Source organism: Sander lucioperca, chromosome 5, assembly GCF_008315115.2.
Source record: "Sander lucioperca isolate FBNREF2018 chromosome 5, SLUC_FBN_1.2, whole genome shotgun sequence".
Classification (NCBI taxonomy): Eukaryota; Metazoa; Chordata; class Actinopteri; order Perciformes; family Percidae; genus Sander; species Sander lucioperca.
The window spans coordinates 9,881,208-9,904,536 of record NC_050177.1 but is presented as its reverse complement, the minus strand read 5'-3'; the positions used below and the strand labels follow the sequence as shown (position 1 = coordinate 9,904,536).

Here is a 23,329-nt window from a genome sequence, read left to right as displayed (position 1 = left end):
TGATTTTCCATTTTTCAAATGCATCTAAACTGCTGATTCGGCTGAAATATGGAAAGAATGAAAACAAAAAGCAGTAAAGTCTTATTATAAGATATAGCTGTGTACATGACTGTGCAGTGTAGCACTAAGCCTGCATGGACGAAAACAAGACCCAGCAGATTGCTCTCCTCTCTATGTGTTAATGATTGACCTCAGCCTACTGCAGGTCATTTATTCAGATGCACACAGTAACACAAACATGTATACATTTACACAGTGTGGTAGTGACATGCGTGCACATGCACTGCTTGTATTGTTTATTGTCCTTCTTTTACAGTGGCAGAGAGGGAATGTTGATGGCCATCTGTGTCCTGGTGCAGTGGCAGGGTGTGTTTTGACCAGCCTTGGCTAAACAGACAGATTTGACCTCCACTAGGTAACTCACTTCACCTATTACAGATAAAGAGAGCGGGAGCATGCGGAAATATCAAATGACTTACTGTGAGGAGAGGCAGGAGAAAGGAAGAATCATTTCCATTTGCCCTGGTCCTTTATTTTTATCAGAAGCATTGAAGACTTAAGAAGAGGAGGATGATTTTCTGTAGATATGATAATTAATTCAATGGTTAACAATAATGCAAAATTACAGTACGCTGTACTCTAAATCTCATCACTTGTTACAAACTTGTTACAAACTACAACAAAGGCAAAACACGCAGACGTGTGTGTGTGTGTGTGTGTGTGTGTGTGTGTATGTGTGTGTGAGAGAGAGCATACAGTGTCAGCTTCCAAAATCTACAACATTCAGAGATTAACTAGCAACTGCCAGACAGACTTAAAATATATTACCTATGGGTAGAAAACACACTGTTGGCATTTCACAGTAACTGTGCCTTAGAGCAAAAACAAGCCAAAGGAAAATTGTGTTGTGGTGAAAGGGGAGAAGGGGGGGAGCAGTGCAGGGTTAAACATTTAAAGCCAGTGTGTGGTAAACAAAAACAGATTTCTAACACATGGTGCGGTTTAAACAGGTTTCTCATAAATTGTTGCCTCGTGTGGATGTATGCAGTGTGTAAATAATTAACCCAAAGTGTTTGTGAATGGGGGAGGGTCGTGTGAGAAAGAATATGTGTTAGGCTAGCCTAGAAATCTAGAAGCACCCTAGTGGCAGCAAATGTAATTTGCAGCCAGCGTCAGTCTAGCAACTCTTCGTTGCCTTGCGAGCTGGAAAAACCAAATTCTGGTCAGGCCAATCACATTGTGTATAGAGTCGGTGGGCTGGCTTAACATAATGACGGCAGAGTTGCGACGGTTCCGCGTGAATTCCCTGCTACTTGAAAACAAAGAAGATGGCTGCTGCTGCTGGCGAACAGCGGTCTTTAGAATCGGCTTTGACTCCGGAAGACTTGGAGTTAAGCACTGAAGTCATTCTTAAAAAAGGAAGATGTGTTCGGAGTTTTGCCAACCGGATACGGCAAAAGTTTAATCTATCCACTAGCGTTGCTCTGGTTGGCTCTGAGTGCAGAGGGAATTTGAAAGACAACCGTTTATCCCGCCCCTCGGATTGAGCCCTGCCAATGGTGATGTGGGTCTGGCTTGTCAGGCTAGTGTTAGGCGTGGGGGAGATTTAAAAAAAATAAAAAAATAAAATAAAATAAAAAGATGCACAGCTATATGAAGCTTTGGACATAACTTGTATTATAAAGGGTGGACAACAGATCAATGTAATTGCTCTACTTTAATTAAGTTGTGGCAAACTTCAGGCATTGCACTTCTCAATTATCAATAAATTAATCATTAAAAGCCAACATATTTAGGCATTATTTGTCCCTTTGGTAAGCAGGGGTTAAAGACACTAATGACTAATGTTTTATCAAATCCTTTACTAAAGGTTGTTTGAGTTCTATTTCTGTGCATATGGTTGATATTGGTATTTTGTAATAATAGCAAGCATGTTCTATGAGGGCAAACAACACTAAATGATAATAAATGATAAAGACAGTAAGTCATTTAGATGAGATTATTTACATTGAAATCGTAGTTCATCTATACTTGAAGTCGGTTGGGTTCTGAAAGACAAGCTGTAAAAGACACAGGAGGATGTTTGTAGGCAGGGCATGTGAGTCTGATTACACTGTGTAAATCCGTAAATAATTTCAGGGAGGCCCCTCCTGATCACATAAGGCTCTACGAGATCAGACAGGGTTTAGGGGCCTTCCTGTCACCTCTGGACTATAGGGATAACAGTGGTGCTGAATCTAGACATGCTGTGTTGTCATGACTCAGCACATTCCTTGTCTATCATGTAGTTTATGGACACACATTGTTATGATTTTATTTTCTGTGGAAGCTTTTTTTTTGTAGAATTCTTACAAAATTTCCTTGGATGGGAGCTTGCAGTCAGTGAAAGTCTTTTTTGTACTGCACTTTGGCCCTGCTACATGACAACAGTATAATTTAGTTACTGGATGGTACAGTCAGATGTGGTATTACATTTTCTTTGTCTCCACCTTTTTAATTTCTTTATTGTCAGTCTTGCTGTCTCTTACCTGTTGTTCTCATGCTACCTGAGACTGCTGCTTTGTTGTCCACCAGGTTCTTTTTTTCCCCTTGTCCCAGTTACAAAGGTCACATGATGCTTGTGCTGCGTGCCTGTGTTCAGGTACTTTACCTTAGCAGTTAGATTTGAAATACTTCACTGTAGATTAAGAATGAGCACCTTTTGGATTTTGTGATCAACTGTAGGATAAGCTTTGAGGGAAAAAAAAGGAACAAACCGGGGGAAATTTGAGCTTTTCAGATTTAACCATGGTACCTTTGCATTGTTATAAGCTTTCATATATATCCTATTTTGCTTTGCAGAACAATCTGTATTTTTATTTCATGAGTTTCTATGATGGTGCATTGAAAAAAACCTGTGAATACCTTATATGAATTATATCATAACAAGAGTCTACAGCCTTGCTAGCAGCTCTTTGTACAGCAGTGTACAGTAGTGTGCAGTGTTTTGAGTGATGCTAACACGCTCACAAAAACAACGCTAACATGCTGATGTTTATCATGTTCACCATCTTAGCTTGGTAGGATGCTAACATTTGCATTAGCACTAAACACAAAGTGCAGCTGAGATTGATATATATAATATTTGGTCATTAGCCAAACTATTGGACAAATTCAAGTTTAGCTGTGATGAAGACGCTAAATGAAAAGTTAGGGAATCAACAAAGTTAGTCCAATTAATCTTGAGGGGGACAATTTTATGACTAATGATTTAATAATTGTTACATATCACTTAAAACCAAAAATATGAAGCAGCACAAGCAGTATAAGTGCCTTTCACATATACAGTGAAACAGAAATTAAGAGGTCAGTTAGACTGAGGCTAAGGCTTCATGATAAATATACATGTAGAGAATATTTAAACCAATAATCAAACATGTTGCCTTGGGAATGTGTGCTCATGTCCACAGCATGCTCTAGGTTGTCAATAACATTGATTGAAGACTCCTGACTGTATTGTTTTGTCGTTCTTGTTGTAAAAGATCTGCTTTTAGAAGACTAGTTACATTTTAAGATGTTAAATAACAGCAACAACTCATCTCGTCAGCTTGTGCAGCTTGCATGTGTGCAGCGTGTGTTTTTATAGATGGGGCCCACTTTAGAAAAACTCTCTCGGCTCTCATGTGCCTGCGGGTTTGGCTATTGAAGTTATCCTTTCTCACAGAGTAATGCACTATTTCACAGAATCACAGCGATTCCTCCGATCATTCATGCAGTCCGAGGGAACAAGGAATAAGCTTGAGATAACAAACTGAGCACTGAGAGGACGGCTTCCTATCAGCCTGAGTTCTGGTCCTGTGGGCATTCTTTGGTGTTAAAGGTGCTTTTCCCACAAAGTTCTACCAGCAGGACCATGGTTAAAATGGGTTTAGATTGTTGTTTGAGTGTAAGCTAACCCCAGGCTTTCTTGGACCCCTACACACACATTTGAAGCTAACAGACTGTAGTCCTTAGTATTTCAGACAATGAGAGTCTGTCTCGTGTTACAATTTGATACTTAGCTAGCCCAAAACTGCAGAGTGGTAGCCAAGAAACCATGGTTTCTAGAAGATTTGAAACATCTCTTTGACGGTTTCCATCCCAGAATTTCACTCACTTTCATTCTTATTTTTGCCACCACTCTTTGCTGAAAATGATCATACTGAAAGGATGTGGTGTATTTCCTGTTTCCTTGGCTCTCTAATGATTGGGTAAGACCCATTGTAGTTGAAAGTATGCAGAGCCCTGCTCCTCAGTTATTCTTTGTCATTCAAACATACCAGATGTTAGATTAATTGTATTTCTATGCTTGTAGTTCCACATGCAATACCCTTTGATGTTATAACTACAACAATAATGGCATTCTTTGTTGAATTGGTAGGCCTACTTGGGAGGGGAGCAAATAAACACACACAGAGGAGGGACGTATCATCAAAGTCCAGTGGCAGTCTCCACAGCTGTATAGGCAAAGCCTCTGCTCCTCAGCTAACGCAACCCAGTTTAACTGCTACTCTAATAAAAGGGAGTAGTAGATTAGCGTTAACAGAGTTCATTTTTAAAATTCTTAGCTGTAGCTTAGATTATTTATTTTTTCAATAATTTTCTTCTCTTTAAAATTCTCATTCAGCTTTATGATTTATTCATTATATTTATGATCAAGGTCATTATCAAGTTGCATGCAGTCATGTTTTTCACTGCATGGTGCAAAAAACTTAGTTTCTAGTTGCAGGTAGTTAGTTTCTGGTTAGTTTACATCAAGCAAAAAATGAATTGCTGCCCAATCAAACACATGGGAACATGTGGCGATAGCTGCTGTTTGTATTAAATAGCATATGTGCTTGTGGTTCAATGTATATAGGCCTACTACATTTAAATATGTTACTAACATCCATAGGTTTGCTGGGAGGCAAAACTCTACTTTTGTCTGCCAAGTCTCAAACTACAGTATATTTATTATGTTCTATCAGTAATTTGCCCAGAACATCTGCTTATCTAGATGTAGTCTACAACTCATGCACCATATAGGGCAAAATAAACATGATTATTGAGATAGGTGAGGCAGTGTAGCATTACTTTGTAGTCTAAGAGAATAAAAATGTTGTGTGCCAAAATGTAGCCCTAAATAAACTCAATATGAATTTTTAAAACTAGGCTATATTTGATTTTGGCAAAATGTTTATTTTTTTTAAATAATGTACAGCAATAATTTTTTTTTTTTGTGTGTCATGCACATAAAAGTGCCCAGTCCACCTGGATTTCAAGACACCATAGTAACATTTGTTACAAAATAACATGGTGTGACAGTATTGCTTACAAGAACTTTGACTTATGTCCTTTAAACTTTACAAACAAAATCCAATCAGAAGAAGTCATAACAGATAAAAGACATTATACTAAAAAAAAGAACAGCCCTTAATTCTTCATATAATGAGCAATTCAGTCGAACCTTAATCAAAGCCTTCTTGTAATGGTAATGTCCCTGTCCACAATGCCCAAACGTCAACAGACAATCTTGTGTTAATAGTTTTAAAATTCCATAATACAACGACTTAAAAGAAACACGCCTATATTATTTTGCATTATGTTTTTAACGAACGTAATGGAACATTTGAATAGTAGGCTAATTGGAATGTTCTCTATTTAAACACGCCCAGCTCACGTCACAGCGGTGGGGGTTGCCTTTCGGGCCGGCCGGTTAGATAAGTAGCACAAGCTGTGGAACAAAGCAGGAGCAACGTGTGTTCGTGTGAGGGAAGCTGCCAGGTTAGTGCTAGTAATATTAAAAAATATTCCAACCACAGTAACAATTGTTTTTTAGACAAATAATTGTGCTCTTAGGATACAGTTCAGGGCAACTCTAAACGCGCACAATGGCTGATAAAATGGTCATGGAGGAAGCGAAGGCATCTAACGGCGAGGCGCACCTCGATGAGACGCCGGCCAACGGAATGGACAGCCCGAAGAAGGGCAGCCAGTCCCAGCGGGTGAAGAGGATAGTGATGGCCAACTTGCTGGTGATTCTCACCGTGGCCGGGGTCATCATCGGTGTTTTTATTGGACTCGGTGTGCGCAACGCGACGTTGACCAGGACCCAGATCATCTACATCGGCTTCCCCGGTGAGATTCTCATCCGGCTGCTGAAGATGATCATCATTCCCCTGGTGGTGTGCAGTCTAGTGTCCGGGGCGGCCAGCATCGACCCTAAAGCCCTGGGCAAACTCGGCGGCTGGGCTATGCTCTTCTTCCTGGTCACCACCTTAATTGCGTCGTCCATCGGGGTTGTGATGGCTTTCATCTTAACCCCGGGGTCGGCGTCTATGGCCAAGCCCAAAGTGCAAGGTTTGGACGACGACGTGCCTGTCGCCAAAGAAGTGATGGACTCCTTCTTAGATTTGATCAGGTAAATGAATCCCCGTCAACACAGCTTCTGAGGCCATATACACACACACACACACACACACACACACACACACACACTCTCTGGAAAAGTAGTAAAATTATGGTGTGTAATTATCTATGAATGTAATGGTTCGCCTCCCCGGGGACACAAGCTGACAAGGTGTCAAACCGGTTACTAGTTACACACGGAAACTTAGCTTAAAAGATACAGGACAGTATTGACCTTCTTTCCAGCCAGGTTGGTTTTGACACACCCAGAGAGAAAAGTAGTAGACAGTAGCCAAATTAGACGTTTAGTTTAATTTCCCCTCAGGAAGGTGTGCTGTAATGACAGCAGGCCGTTGCATCAGCTCAGTTGTGTCCCCAGAGGGTTAGCTACCTCCCCGCGGCAGAGGGCCAGCTACTACGTCCGCGGTTCTTTTTTTACGATGTTCTTTACGAAAGAACAAAACGTAACTTACAAATTTTATTTCATTTCACATTTTGTCTTTTAAAATATTGACATGTGGAGTCTTAACTACACGTGCGTGACACGTTTCCAACATGAGTTGAGCTGTGTGGTGAAACTCTTCTGTCGGGACAACACCGTTTATAAAAAATAAAAACCCAGCTCTGCTCTTCTAATTTTACTCCGAGGGGCGTTTTAAGATGATATTGTATCGTGGGATTTTAATTTCCAATGTACTGGATGTAGTTTTCATAGAATTTACAGTACAGACACGTGGTAAAGAGAAATGTGGTCTCACATCTCACTGATGTCAGAAGGCTGGCTTAGTGCATTTTTGCACTGCAGTCTTTAATTTGGTACCCTTAATTAAAGTTCATGGTCGGAGTGTTTCCATTCTACACCAGGCGCTTTAAACTTGCCTATTTGTAAATGTTTTTTTATTATTTTTATTTTATTTTATCAATGTGTGACATTCACGGGGCACTCGTGAGACATTTGCCACCTCATCTAAGTTACTGAGGATTAAAGGGAAGCAACGGTGCTCAATGTGAGCAAACAATAGACTCAAGAGACTGAAATAGTGAGCTGTCAACACCTGACACCTTATCACGTTTTAAATTTGAACTAACACGTCCTACACAACATGTTACATGAAGTAGTTGGTGTTTGTGTTTTTTACCCAAAAACATGGATTCCCAGATGGCATTGCTTATCTGAGCCAACAGCTATTCAGCAGATTAGTGTTCTATAGGGTTAAAGGGTATTGAACCTTAACCTTTTGAAAACATATGGTCACACACTATGACAGTGTGAGCAGAAGATACCTGTGATGTTATCACTTAGTTATAAAGATAAGAAACTGGACTGTATTTATTCAGACAAATACAGTCCCCCCCCCCGAGATAGGTCTGGATGTTTCACATTAACAGTCCCTGTTAACAATTCAATCTTTATACACTTGGGACTCTATTGCATATTTTTGTTAGTTAGTTTAAGCATTCTTTACAGCGTTCAGTGCTGTTTTCCATTTAATTATGGAATTGTGTATAAAAGCCAGACTCTTTCACCCTCTTTCCACTTCCAGCAGTGTGACCAGAGGCCTGTACTACGAATCAAGATCAACATGTCCTGGATTTCTTTCAGTGATCCGGCTTCACCTAACCTAACAACCGCGGTCCCGCATAAGCTGTATCACGACGCTGGTTAACAACTAGTTCAGTCAACCCAGGTTTTTCCAATCTAGAGACGTGTGCGTTCACATAAAAGAGGCGGTGTTTGCGCACCACGACCAATCGCAAACATCTACCAGAGCTGCATCTTTTAAACAAGAAGAACAAACTATAATTCTACATAAATATGAAGAACACAGACACGGTTTAACAGGCAAAACGCAGGAAAGAAAGCTGGCAAAAAAGCAGACGCTGTTATGCGTAAATCACAACGCTTAGCTTATCAATATCCAGTGGTGTAGTCTACGTGATAGTAAGCTCCAGGATTTCCATATACTCACTTAAAAATGCCCAATAACAACATACTTTCCATTATATGTTTGATATATTTTGAATAGTCATCTGTGCTTTTTTCTTCACATAGGCTCAATGGAGGTATTTCACCATAAATTGGTGCAAAAAAGTGTATCGGAATGCAGGAAATGAAGTCGTTGATGCTTAAAACTTCCCTGGGGGAGGACACCCAGACCCCCCCACTATGATATGCCCCCCTCCTCCCCCAAAGGCAGATTCTGGCCAATATACAGTACAGTACACCCACTACAATACATTAGACTAAACTGGTCACTTCCCCATCAGTCAGGACCAAGATCTGACCATAATTACACTTTTGCTTTCCATAAACTGTCGTTGCTTTAGGCTTTTATTTCAGTTGCAACCCCAGCAGTGGTGCGCGATCATGAGAGAAAATAAAAAAAACAAACATAAAAACATCATTTAAACCGATGTGCACATTGGCAACACACGGCTAAAGAAGGCAACAAATAGCCTATAAGTAATTCCCTCCGCTTCAAATCTATATCTTTCATAAAAATACCCATCAGGGAATGTTAACGGGGTTGTCTGTCTCTAAATGTTTTAACTTTTATGAGCGCACCTCTCTCTCTCCGCGAACCGAGCTCTAGCTGATCTTCTAAGAACTAAGATCTTCTAAGAACGGTGACGCCGTTATCAGTCGAGTATTGATTGGTCAGTAGGCGGTGCTTTTACACCGGTTAATCTCTAATCTCCAACATAACCTGCTCCCGACCAGGTTAGGCGTTCAGCATAAGTTACCACGGCGATTGAACCCGATCACAAGTTATCCACCTTCGTAGTACACAAAACCCTGGGTTGAACCTGAAGTTGGCTCGTTAACACCAAATCTCGCTTCGTAGTCCAGGCCTCTGGCAACATGTCCTAAAAACACATCACGCTGCTCACAGCCAGATTAGATATGCAAGTGTAATGGGGCAAAACATAACCACTCACAGATTAAAGACCCTTGCACAACAGTGTCTACGTTGCAACCCAATAATCTGGTTTACAAAACTCAGATGGGCTATTTAGGATTTTTGACTGACTTTGTTCATGTTTTAACATTTTAGGATGAAAAGCAATGTTGTTCTAGAATCATTACAGCGGTCCAGTTAATTGTTAACTGATGTACCTGAATGCAACATTTTGAATGCATCCTTTGTCCACATTTATTTACTGCAGTCGGCTGCTGTTTACTGTATTTTTCTTTTTTTCTTTCTTTCTTTAAAGTAATGTTCATCTCGTGCCGGACACAAGCCACCCCCGCAAATGCACACACACTTCCACATTATCCTAATAGGACAGCAGGCAAAATCCGTGCCTCTCATTAGAGCGATCCCTCTCAGTTGGTGCCCTAGTTAGTTTTGCCAACAAAGACAGCGTGGGACTTTGACTGGAGAGCTGCTCATCAAAGCGTAAACAGGCCTAGTCATTGTTCACAGACACACACTCTATTAAATGCATCTGAGCTATGTTATCTGTCGTTGTCCACACAGTAAAGTAAAAGACATGTCAGCCTAGAGATGTATTGGGTTAAACTCTGACTGGAGCCACTCCTACACATCCTTGTTGAAATAATCTCCCGCCTTTTGTTTGTTTTCCTACTTTAAACCATATTACCTCTTACAATCACAGATGACACCACTATCAGTCACTGCTAGGGTCACCTGTGGATTTATTGACCACATACAGTCAGTGTTTTCCCTATGTTTGTGAAAGACGTAGATGCGTATATTTGGCGGAGGGTTTAGGGGTCCTTCCTCGAGAAAATGTTACGTTTTTCAATTTAAAAAAATGCAATTTCACTAATGAACTTTCCCATTTCATTATACTCATGTCTTTATCATATTACTCTTTGGATTCCATTAAAGACTGGCTCAATGTGAACAGAGTGGAAGCATGTTTTAAGTCAATCTGCCCCATCAAGAACTAGAATCATTGTTCTTTTGGTAGGAAACTAAACATGTACGCCTATTTCACTTAGACCTGCGTGAGGTGTTCCGTGCTTGTTGCTAGATCCTGGTGTAACAAGATGCTGGGAAAGCAATTTGCCTCAAACAATCAGCAGTCTGTCATTAAATAAACACACACCCACCTAATGGTGTTTGACAGTGTGTTTATTGTTGTGTTACCACTCTATTATCTTCGGTTGTACAATAATCAAGTCAAGTTTATTTACATAGCCAAAAGAAAAATCATGTTTGTCTTAGAGGATTTTACAATATGTACAGAGTATGAGAGCCTCTCCTAGACTATTGATTTGAGTAAAGGAAAAACTCCACAAAACCAGAATGAACATAACCTGTGTGTGTGTGTGTGTGTGTGTGTGTGTGTGTGTGTGTGTGTGTGTGTGTGTGTGTGTGTGTGTGTGTGTTAAAAATACTAAATTGCAATAGTGTATCTTCTCCAGTCATGCTGTCAGTTGAAAAAAAATTTGAATAATACAAATTCATTTGAATATCCAAATAAAGTGTAATTTCAAGCCTGGCAGCCTTTTTGTCTTTGCAGCACAACCAGAATTCAGCCTGTGATTCAGTTGCATTTTTCATGTTGCCCTGTCACACAGTCACATGATGTTTGATTCTGAAGCATTATGGTTGCAATGAAAGGGAATGAATAGTTGGAAAGAGCTTGTGAAGTTAATGCCTTATTACTCTAAACTTCTTTAGAGATTTAATATGCAGTTGGACCTATGTACTAACGTGTGTGTGTGCAGACTACTTGTTAGTGGAGAATTAATAAAACAACAGCAATTAGAAGTGGGGGCAGAGTGAAAAAACAAGATTAATAGTTAAATTCTCTCAGCTATTTCCACCTGATCAATCTTGTGATTCCATCTGAACCATCGCTGACGCCCATAGGGTATAGCCCCTGTCTCTGAAACAGAAAGATTAAAAGTCAGGCTGTAAAATAGGACTATACTTTGTAGTTGATTTAAACTCTTTGTGGTAGTCGAACATTTCAGACTTTAACTGTCCATTCACACAAGTGGTCATGGTTGTTTTTATGCTCTTGTGTGTGTGCTGATGGAGAGAAAATCAAACAAGGCCCAAGCACTTGTATTGGATTGTGCTCTTCAGTTCCCAAACATGTAATTTCTCTCCCTTCAATTACAGCCACATTTTTCATTGCCACATTTTTCATTGGATTTCCCCAAGGCATCTGGTACACACTGAGGAAAATAATTGAAAGTATTGTTGATTTGTATGTTTGTTTGTTTTCGCTCTCCACAGAAACATCTTTCCCTCTAACCTGGTGTCTGCTGCCTTTCAATCTGTAAGTACTGCATCTCGATTCTATGATTATGATTGGAAATTGTATTACATCTTTAGATAAGATGACTGAGTGTACTTAACTAACTGAGCAACACTTTCTTTCCTATCTAGTATACAACCACCTACAAGCTGGTTACCAAGAATGGCACAGATGGAATCCTTAATGTCACAGTGGAGAAGGTGAGCAAAGTGAATGGCACATAAAAGTGTGTGTGTGTGTGTGTGTGTGTGTGTCCGTAGACTGAAAGCAAAGTTCATTCATTTGCTCACCAGAAACTGGATTTTAACCCCGACGTTATTCATTTTATAACGTCGGCCCTGGAGGTAACGAGTCTCTCCTGGTTTTCTGATCACGGTCGGAAACGAAGCAAGCAGGAAAGGTTAACACATTGAACATTTTAACAGCTTATTAACGTGCGCTTGTTGCCCCGTGTGCGCCAATGCTGTTGATATTTCCGAATGCCTTCCTACAGTTGCTTAATAAAAGCAGGCTTTCCACACAAAAACGTAGCCTACATGTGTCATTAGAAGGTGAAAAAAACAAGATTTTAACTGTCGGGCTCGGACACAAATTTCTTAATGCCTGTCAGGCTCGGACAGAAAAATTTGGCCCGATCCGGACTCTAGTGTGGATCTGTGTGTTCTGACTGTGTTCTTCATGTGTGTCTCTAGGTGCCATTTGGAATGGACCAGGATGGCATGAATATTCTTGGTCTGGTAGTGTTTGCCATCGTTTTTGGTGTGGCTTTGAGGAAGCTGGGAGAGGAAGGAGAGATCCTCATCAAATTCTTCAACTCCTTCAACGAGGCTACCATGGTTCTGGTCTCCTGGATCATGTGGTAAGAAAGACCTGCATGTTTCTGGGTTAGGAGGAATTTGAATAAAATCAGTATGAAGCTCCATGTTAAATATTGTTTATCCTTGAATACGAGAGACTTTTTCTTGGCGCTATGTTTTCCAGAACCACAATTATCTAATGATCCGTCTTCAACTTTTTCTGCACTTCCTGTCTCTCTACAGGTATGCCCCTCTTGGTATCATGTTCCTTGTAGCCGGCAAGATTGTTGAGATGGAGAATGTTGGCGAACTATTTGCCAGTCTGGGAAAATATATAGCCTGCTGTATCATCGGACATGCCATCCATGGCCTTCTTGTGCTGCCTGCCATTTACTTCGTCATTACAAGGAAGAACCCATACACCTTCCTCTGGGGGATATTCGCAGCTCTGGCAACCGCCTTCGGAACAAGCTCCAGGTAAATAAACTCTCTGCTGCTCACTTCTCTGACTCCCGCACACACACTTGTCTGTCCTCTCTGGTTGTTAAATATTTTAAAACTGAGGATCTTCTGTTCTAAAACACACACTTTTCTCTCTCTACAAAAACACACACACATACCTTTTGCTGACATACACTCACACATTCCTTGTGCCTTAGCTCTGCCACTCTGCCCCTGATGATGAAGTGTGTGGAGGAAAATAACGGCGTATCCAAGCACATCAGCCGCTTCATCCTGCCCATCGGCGCGACGGTCAACATGGACGGAGCTGCTCTCTTCCAGTGTGTGGCTGCCGTTTTCATCGCTCAGCTGAACAACACGTCCCTTAACTTCATCCAAGTCATTACCATCCTGTAAGTCCTGAAACACATGACACAAACATAGTTACACAACCGCATTAAATACTATGTCTGATTGTACAATCACCTCACTTATCAGGTGTGTGTGTGTGTATATATATATATATATATATATATATATATATATATATATATATATATATATATATATATATATATATATACACACACTTACTTACTTACATGTTTGTGAAAATGTACTCCGCTCTAACTGTCATCTTCCCTCCAAATGTGTTTAGTGTGACAGCTACAGCATCCAGTGTTGGAGCAGCTGGTATACCTGCTGGTGGTGTGTTGACCCTAGCCATCATCCTGGAGGCAATAGGACTGCCCACCAATGACATCTCTCTCATCCTGGCTGTTGACTGGCTTGTGTGAGTACTAAACCTATTTGTATTTTATGTGGACATAGAGCACGACAGCCAAGCAACAGTTCTGACGTACTCCGCATAATGTGATCCCAATTTAACAAAATTGACGTCCGAGGCAATTATTTAAATATCATAATATTAAAATGGCATGACATCCATTTTTTCTTTTTCTTTTTTTTTTTTAGTGACCGTACCTGCACAGTGCTGAATGTAGAGGGCGATGCCTTTGGAGCCGGGCTCTTGCAGTACTTCGTGGACCGCACGTCCAAACAAGAGGAGGGAGCAGAGCTGAGCGAGGTCAGGCTGGGGGGAGACTCATCAGCTCCTGCACCCGAGCACTCGCCGCTTATTAAGAAGCGAGGTGGGTGGGATGGTGCAGAAGGTGCTAAGCCGGCTCTGTCTGGTGAAAAAGAGTCCACCATGTAATCCAGCTGCTGACAAACTCGTTTAGTTGACACTCCTGCAAACCTAAGGTTCAAACCCCCTTTTCTTTGTTTTCCTGCCCTGAAGAAAAGAGGATGGTCATGCACACTGTGATTCAACGAAAAGCTCTCTTTCCTCAACGCTATTCTAGACAATTGGAGAAACAAATCAAGGGGATTTAAAAAATGCTTATTATGATTTTTGTTTCTTGTTGAGGGACAGTATTGTACATTAGGCTGGCTACTAATGGTGCATTTGGTCCTCGTCAATTTTAAAGTCAGAATTTTACAATGTCACCAAGTTGTATAAACCAGCTGTTTGCCATATTCTGTACATCCACTGGGATGTCAAGAGGCTGGACCAGTGACCCTCTGCCAGATGTCGGTGAAGACAGATCTAATGTTAATAAATACAAGAAATGTTACATTCATTTATGATGGATAAATGGAAGTTTTCATGGATGTATTTGCCTATTGGCCCCCTGTTACCAATTTGTACACTACTGGTATTTACTGCTTTGTCAGGAACTTTGTGGTGGAAAACATGAAAATGTCCGACCCTAAATTTTGACGAGGACCACCACACGGCTTGCTGCACCTGGTCTGCATTTAGCAGACAAAGTTTTTCATGCTCTTCATCTGGAATTCAATACTTTTTTTTTTTTTTTTTTCAACTTTGTCAGAATTCAATCTTCTTGTATAGGAAAATAATCATATGAAATCCATCATCATATGCTTTGGATATGAACATACATGGTTTGTATTTTTGTTGTACATAGTTATGGCCACTTTCATGTATCTTGTAGTTGATATGTAAAGCATATGGCACTAGTTTAACTATATTCCATATACTCTGTGTGAAAATGGCTGATAATGTCTGTATGACAAAAGGTACTTGTTTTGTTTTTTTTCTTTGGGGGGGGGGCTTTTAGTAGTCTGTTCTAAGGTTATCAAACTGAACTCAACCCGGACTGTTGGTGGAAACGTGGCTTTATTTTATCTGAGGTTATTCCATGCCAATGGTTCTCTTATGTATGAAGCTTTTCTCATTGTGAGAAAAAGCTATAGCACAAAATAGGAAATTATACTCTCAATAACATCCCAAATCTAAAGGACTCATGATGTCAACATGCATGGATACAGGTTGACCTACGAGTATTTCTGCCTCTTCTAATGGACATCAGTGCAATGGCAGGCAACCTAACCTCAGGTTTAACTATGGCTTGAAGTCACCTTTTAAATGCTTCTTAATATTCATGAGACCAAAAAACACACACCGACTTAGCAAAACAGGAAGGAGACTGATGAACTCTGGATAACATTGAATGACATTTCCAAGGACATGGTTTTTTTTGTTGTTTTTTTTAAACCTACATTTTACTCATGCTGTTGCTTCCAGCATCTACGCAAGATTTTAAAGCACAGTCTAAGTAAAATTTGTTTGCTTTGAATAAAGTGTGGTTTGACTTTAAGTGATGTGAAAGTAACAAGTCCCTCCACTACAAGGATGTCTTTACGTTGACAGCTCTATTAGAGCTGGTAAGTCCCGCCCCTTCCGTAAAACCCCGCTGGACCTCAAAGTTGAAAAACCGTCAATGCAAGTGAATGGGAGAAAATAATTATTTTCTGGTCCCGTTTGAATTGTGCCATGAATGTGAACATATGTTGTCTGTGAATTTTTTATATAATTTTTCATGTAACGAGTTTGACAGTATATTGCATGATTCTTCGGCTAGCCGTTGTGGAAAAGACAAAACTAGAAAGACTACATGTCGCATATGTGACGTCACCCCATAACGCATTTTCCCTCCATAAATCACGGTGCGATAATCTATGAAGACAGATCGAGATGCCTGTGTGTTTTGTACCCAAATGTCACCATTCAAACAAGCTTTGCTTTTGCTACAGTAACTGCTACTAGCATTTTGCTAACGTGCTAGTTAGCTATTAGACTCACCGAAACATTATAACGCTTTTCTCTTCGACTGGCGTGGACAACGCCGACCATCTCCCCACTTGCGAACTTAAACCCCTCCACATGCCCAGACCTGAAGTGGTTTTCACCACGCTCAATTAGTTTGTCCTCTCCCTGAAAGAATGCGGTGAAGTGCACCAAAGACACAGCCATGTTTAGCGGGATCCATGTGCTAGTGGTGGTGACGTATATAAAACGCGTCGAAAGCAGCGAAGAGCTGTAGTCCACAAAGTGCTCTCACACAAAGTCTAACCGTATCAAAATTCTACCCGCTAAATTGAAGCATTCTTTACACGAAAAATTATATAAAAAATTCACACACAACATATGTTCACATTCATGGCAAAATTCAAACGGGTACAGAAAATAATTATTTTCTCCCATTCACTTGCATTGACGGTTTTTCCACTTTGAGGTCCAGGGCGATTAGCGGAAGGGGCGGGACTTACCAGCTCTATAGCAGCAGCAGTGGAATGCTAGTTCGTTATGACTGTTGAGGCCTGAACACTGAATGTCTCCACTTAAACCCATTCATGTTTTGGCTGTGATGGCCACAAACATGAAACCCTAGTTATATGGGCTTTAGAGCTCCCTGTGTGTCGTTGTTGATGCTTTAGAATATTTTGTTCATATTTATTTCCCTAATCAAAATCCAAAGACATTTTTAGCCAATGTTTTGACACGTTAGTAACTCCAAATTTGTTTGCCAGCCAAGTCTTTTGATAACTGGTTGTTATTTTTTTCTTCTTCTTGGTTTTATCTTAAACTTATGGGGGAGAGTCTCAGCTGTATGTACAAGGTGCCTCCGTTTTTTGTCTTTTGGAATTTTCTTTTGCAGTTTGGCAGTGAACATGTAGGAAACGTTGATACTAGAGAATGTGTCCTAGCAGGGGGGAGTTGTACTGGCTGTACACTATTTTCAAATGCAACATATATGCAATATATATGTGTGCAACATATACCATATGCTATGTATGTATACATACTGTATGTGTGATTAACTGTACAGTTGCACTATTTAATGTTTATCTCTTCCATCCATATAATTTTTAACTGTTTAAAGCTTTAGTGTGTAACTTTTTGATATTAATGAACATCCGTTACAATCAAGCCATTGCCAAATGTGTTGCTACAAAGCTAATTAAGATTATCAGCGCCACACAACTCTCTCAGTATTTCTCAGTATGGCTATGTCTATAAGATTGTGGCGTCCGGGGACTTTGCTGCGCAGAAACTCGAGTGAAGATAATTACCTCTTCTGAAGAGGCCATCATATTTTTTTAATCCGCCGTGTCCTCCTTGGCTACTAGCGGTGCGCGGTCACGGAAGGCTCGTATCATGTGGACGCGCCGATTACTTAGAATTCCTCATGGGGGCGGCAGAAACTACACACTATAGCTTTAAAGCTCTACCAAATGACTGGGGAATATGGTACTTATGTCATAAACAAAATGTCTCCAGTCTGTATTCTTTATGGGCTTTTTATAGTACTAGTTATGCAGTGTTTTCCATGATGGTCATCTATGAAATCATTGCAGGCCTGAGGCCTCATCATATTTAGTTTAATGTCCTCAGAGTTCTAAAATGTTAACTATTGCCTCAAACAACTATTGTGCTTTAGTTTCTATTTGATGTTTTATGGTGGAACATTCCTTTCTGAGATCTTTCACCATATGAATGTCTGTCTGGTCCGAGCATAGCATTTGTTGCATGCACATGGTAGTTGTGATTTTATTACAGTGGGGCTATGTTTCAAAAAACTTTCCTGGTTACAGTCTGAATTTACTGTCTTAAAGGTTTAAACAATAAAGGCCTTTTTTTATTATTTGGCTGTGTCTTTTGGCTGTTTGTTGGAACCTTTGTTTTGTTTAAGCCCTACTTCCTGCACTAGCTGCAAGCACTGCGTCAGGAAATCAAAAAACACTGCATGAGAACTCCATAGTAGGGCTGCACGATATGAGGAAAATATGCCATAACGTTGTTGAATATCGCGATAACAATATTACTTGCTATAAATATTTAAGTGTATTTAGTTTTGCATTTCTGATGCTTTCAGTATTCTGCTAAAATGCAACTTATTTAACAAATCGATCCTTGAGTTGAATATAAAGGGCATCACAAAAAAGGAATGAGTTTTCTACTGATTCTTTCAACTGAGCCTTAACGATATATCGCAGCCTTTCGCGATATGTTAATTGCGGCAGTTAATATTGAGATGAGGATAAAAAAAAATATATATATATATATATATATATTGTGCAGCCCTACTCCATAGCTACATTATGTTAGTCAATTCCAGATGCCATACTGTAGCAGCATGCAAGAGGCGAACCCTATTTAAAATGCACAAAGATCCTTTTGTTTTTGCATCAAAAAATAACTACACAGCCTCTCGGTGGTATAGATGCTGATCTAATTACAAGGCAATACATGAATGATGTTGGTTATGCAATGATAAGAGGAATGCACACATACCTTGGGGAATAGAATATGTGCAGACTCGACAGGTTAAAGACGGGTATTGTTAAATACGATCATTTGTTCTTGAGTAGGATAAGGAAGCTAGTTTACATCACTGGTCTGACAAACAAGCAAACTGCCTTCCTGTTTGTCCTGTCATAAAACACTCCGGCATCTGCCATATGGCTATAGAACTCCCATAATACTGTTTGGTGAACACAACTTAGTGCAGAAGCTTAGAGGAGTTACAAAGGCCATAGAATAATTAGGTGTATTCTGCCACCTAGTGTTCAAAAAGAATTGCAACCGGGGCACCCTGGTAGCTCACCTGGTTGAGCATGCGCCCCATATACTAAGGTTCAGTCCTTACCACAGTGGCCCGGGTTTAAGACCGACTTGCCGCCCTTTGCTGCATGTCGTCCCCCCTCTCTCGCCACCCTTTCCTGTCTTCAGCTAGTCTATCAAATAAAGGCCCAAAAAGCCCAAGAAATGCAAACAAATATTACACATTTACTGTATTTACAACGGATTTGTCAACAATCCTCAAAAGAAATTAATCTGTTACAACTCTTTTATTTTACCAGTTCACTTGAGTTACACCATGATTCATCACACACAAGTAACACTACAGGCATGTCGTACCGAGAGAAGCTGGTGCGTTTCTATGTGCAACTTCTCTTTTAAATATTTTCTTTGAATAATTTACTGAATTGAAATGTAATTTCAGTTAATACATAATGGGTGCTCAGTAGTAACACACATGCTTGAGCTAAGGGTTAATATTTAATAACACATTCAGTCAAAGTTTTATGTTTTTTATGAATAGTAAGGCCTGATGGAGCAACATTTCATCCTCTCCATATGCCATTTGTAATTAATGGATGAGGATGAATGACAGTGTGGTTCTCATTTTACCACATGGAAATTTACTCACCGCGCTACAGCTGTCAGGTACCAAATGGCATCGATATGCAGTAACATTCATTTCAAAACTGTGCAAAACTGAAAGAACCAGTGCAAATCGATGCAACACAGTTGAAAAATTCATAAAACACCTGTTTGAGAAAAAAAAAACACTTCACTGAACACAAATAAATCTGTACTACACCTTAAATCCTGCTTAAGATAATGTACACTAGCTTTCAAAAAAACAATATATTTTAAAAGTATGTATCATCTTTACAGCAGTCATATTGTTTACTGCACTTTACTGTACAACACATACAAATTTAGTACACCATGTAGTAAAACCAGTCTTTGACTCTTAGATATGCCCGATGTAAACGCACTAATGTATGGATTTTAATCTTTCAAGCGTTCATGCCAGTTGCAAACAAAATCGTACCACTTTGACAAAGACTAAAACGCAATCCAAAGTTAGACTCTACATCCAAATACTGATAATAGAGGAGATTTGACCAGTCATCAGATGATACTGGTGATATAGATGTGGTTAAATTAACACAAAATGCAGTCATTTTAGCACCATATTAGTTTCCAGGCAACATATTTTAGGCTGTTTAAAAGGCAAAAGTTCTGTGTAAACAAATAACTATCATCTCATAATTTGCTTCTGTCCAGCCTCTTTCTTGTGGGGTTGGGATACTGGGGGTTCTCAATAACCCCCTCTCCAAACTTCAGCTCCAAGAAGGATCGGTGGTTGTTGGGGCTGTAGGCAGTGATGCCGGCAAAGGACATGGGTACCAGCGGCTGCAGGAAGTGCTCTGGGAACTCCACGTCTTGTTTGTGCTCTGTCCATGTGTCTTTGGTCATGACGCCATTACGTGCATAGAACGGCCACAGGTCAACATGCAGATGGTTGGCCTCGCTGTACTGGACTCTGTAGAAGTCTCCTTCCACTGCGCGTTCCCAGACGTAGCCGTTAGCATCCACAAGAGAGCCTGAGTCCAGGTTCTTCAAGTGATCACAGTTGGGTACATCCTCCAGGTAGATGCCCAGGTCCACATCATAATCCCATGGAATGATGTCCTGATGGCGGACAGCGCCCAGCAGAGTCCCCCCCTCTAGCCAGTAGCGCACACCAGAGCTCTCCAGGATATTGATTACATACTTGGTGGTTTCCCTGAGAGCTCGCAGACAGCAGGGAGGTGTCCAGCGATCCAGATAAAGGTAGTCTGGAGTGTCATCCTGCACAGTGCCAAAGCAGCGAGGCGTCTCTTTACTGCAGCCATACCACTGTTCCTTCCCATCAGGCAGCAGGAGACGCTTCAGACCAAAGCTCCTCATGAGCTTCCCTGTGGCCTCCTTCAGTCGAGTTTCGGCCTTCCACTGGTTGTGAGCGGAGCTGAAGAGGGGCCGGTGGTTTGCGGCAAAACAGGGGCTCTCCAGCAGCTTGACCTTCCAGCCTCTCAAAGCAGTCTGGACGAAGAGCGAGGAGAAGAGGGGCCGCCCCAGAGGGACAGAGAGGTTAAAAAGATCCTCAGTGCGAATGAGGACAACCGCATCTCCTTGTAAAGCCGTACACACACTCCCGCTGCTCCCAGACGCAGCTGGCGAGTAGGTGGCTGTCCACTCTCTGAGGTTCACCCGCAGGTGGAGACACTGCACAGCAGATCGAGCCAGCACGGGTGCAGCTACCAGCCTCACAGGCCCCCCACCCTCGCCTTCCAACTCCCTAATCAGCCTCTCGATAGCCCGAGGTTGTTCCAACTCCACTCCATCGGGCACCAGCAGCACAAACTCTGTCTGGACGTGGAACTCTGGCCTGTGAGCTTGCGGTGGCTGGTCCGGGCTGGGGGAGAGCACTAGAAGACGCGCCCCGTCTGGAAGCACCAGGGGAGGGTATGGAGACGTGTCAGCCACAGCCAGGAAGGGAAGCTCAGATCTCTGGCGGAGGAAGGAATTAGCCACATCCCCGACATAATTCTCAAAGTTTTCAAACTCCCGAAGAAGAACAGTCACACGTGGGCCACGACTGTGTCCCTCACCTCCAATCCCTCCAGGATCACCTCCAGCTCCTACAAGTAGCCCTAGGCCTCCCCCCAGGCCAGAGGCTGGTAGGGCAGCTCTCCTCGTGCCCCTGCCAAGCTCCTTCCTCTTATCCATCATTTGCTGCTGGGCCCGAGACACATAGTAGAGAATGAGGAGGTTGAGGATGATGGCACCAGTTAACAGGCCCTGGCAGAGACTGATACGCATGGCAACTGATGTTTACTTTCCAGTTTCTCTCAGGAGAAGTTGTTTCAATTAAGAAATCCAATAGTGGGTCTTAGGTCCCAATTCGTGTAATAGTAGAGGAATGAGAGTTAAAGACAACCTGTGAAAGACAGAACAACTTCCTTTTAATCCCACAGGCTTTACAGTACATAACAGCTGTATGAAGATACCTTGACTGTATAATACATTCTCATGCTGCTTTAAAAAGGACTACTTCGTTTTTGAAAAAAAAACTGGCAGTGCACTGAATTATCCTAGCCATTTCCTTTTATAAATAAAATGTATCTAGCTGCATTACCAATCAATAAAAACAAACTCACCTTTAATTTGGATGGATCTATTTTATTCTTTACAAGGAAATCATTTGCAGCCCATCACATCATGCATTAGCCATGTTATTATCAGAAGCATTAGCAACGTAATGTCCAGTAACCTTGTACTATATTTGGTTTTCATGGTGGTCCATCTCAACCAGCTCTCGTAGCATAGCAGTAAAAACCCTGGCTGAATCCGTCCCAACAAACACAGAGATTAATCTGCATTGTTACCTAATGTTTGTGCGGTTGTGGTTGAAATCGAGTCTCCAACATTTTAAAAAGAAATCTACAACTGTGTGCGCACAAATCGCATCAGAGTATTTCATTACTTTGCTCAAGCTCATCCCTGAAACCAACAACGCGAATTTACCATTAAGCTATCACGCTTGCCGTCTGTGTAGCCCGCAGCAACAACATAAAGACTTCCGACTTGAATCCTTCGAAATAAAAGCACCATATTCAAAAATGTTAAAATAAATATAAATAAAATGTAAAATGTATTCTTGAACTATTATTTAATCTCTACCATTTTAAAAGAAAAAAAGTAGGGCTACCATATTGCCATTTTGTGATATATCCGATGAACATCCCTCTGTGCAGCTGGCATTGCACAAAATATGTGAAAAACATTTGTTAAAAAAACATCAAAACAACAACAACAATATCAGAAATGTGTGATAAAATATTCACACGTCCATACAGGAAATAAAACGTAGATAAATAAAACTAAAAGTGTATGTATGTGGCTGATTTGGTTTGTTATCTTGGACAATCTACCTATTAATGTCTTTACTTAAAGCACAGGGATGCCAAGGGACTCACCTCTCCAGGAACTCAATGCTTAAATCTTCAACCACCATCTGAACTGCTAGTTTTCTACCGCCCACCATTGCAATATTTAAGGTATTGCGTATTATGCAATTATTATATGCATGTATATTCCCATCTGGTTAAATGAGTATACTAATGTATCTACAAAATGCTTCTGGATAATTAAGTTCAAGTTTGTTGTAGCCTATTCAAGTCCATATGATTATAGATCTGCAACAAAACTGTGATGTATATGCCCACCCGGAGGGACCTATATGTGGCAGATAAAAATCTGTCGACCTGTGTCCATGTGTCGTGGCGACTTCAAACCGGAAACAGAGTTGTGGATCAAACGTTGGCTAACTTTACCGTCCTGAAACATCCATGCTCACAAAATGGCAGGAAATGAACTCCCCTAGCGACATGTTCATTGTGTATTACTGCAAACATGGCCCTTTATTTGTCGCCGACATTGGGCATTTTCAACAGCAAAC

At 40.9% G+C, this 23,329-nt stretch overlaps 2 protein-coding genes across 3 annotated transcripts; one reads left to right on the top strand and one right to left on the bottom strand.

Annotated features, from left to right (window-relative positions):
• The first annotated feature begins 5,888 nt into the window (after positions 1-5,888).
• slc1a5 (solute carrier family 1 member 5) lies at positions 5,889-14,934 on the top strand. Its single transcript, XM_031296705.2, has 8 exons — positions 5,889-6,418; positions 11,625-11,667; positions 11,778-11,846; positions 12,339-12,505; positions 12,687-12,920; positions 13,103-13,297; positions 13,543-13,677; positions 13,860-14,934. The coding sequence occupies exons 1-8, from the start codon at positions 5,889-5,891 to the stop codon at positions 14,098-14,100; spliced, it is 1,614 nt and encodes a 537-aa protein (XP_031152565.1). The 3' UTR covers positions 14,101-14,934.
• A 4,195-nt stretch (positions 14,935-19,129) lies between these two features.
• On the bottom strand, positions 19,130-22,453 carry LOC116047741 (fukutin related protein). 2 transcript variants are annotated; one of them, XM_031296706.2, is made up of 2 exons: positions 22,029-22,453; positions 19,130-21,808 (listed from the first exon to the last, which is right to left on the bottom strand). In XM_031296706.2, the coding sequence occupies exon 2, from the start codon at positions 21,688-21,690 to the stop codon at positions 20,092-20,094; it is 1,599 nt and encodes a 532-aa protein (XP_031152566.1). In that variant the 5' UTR covers positions 21,691-21,808; positions 22,029-22,453; the 3' UTR covers positions 19,130-20,091. The 2 variants fall into 2 exon arrangements, with proteins under 2 accessions (XP_031152566.1, XP_035857349.1); XM_036001456.1 differs by having other exon boundaries at positions 19,130-21,810; positions 22,032-22,453.
• Positions 22,454-23,329: the final 876 nt, after the last annotated feature.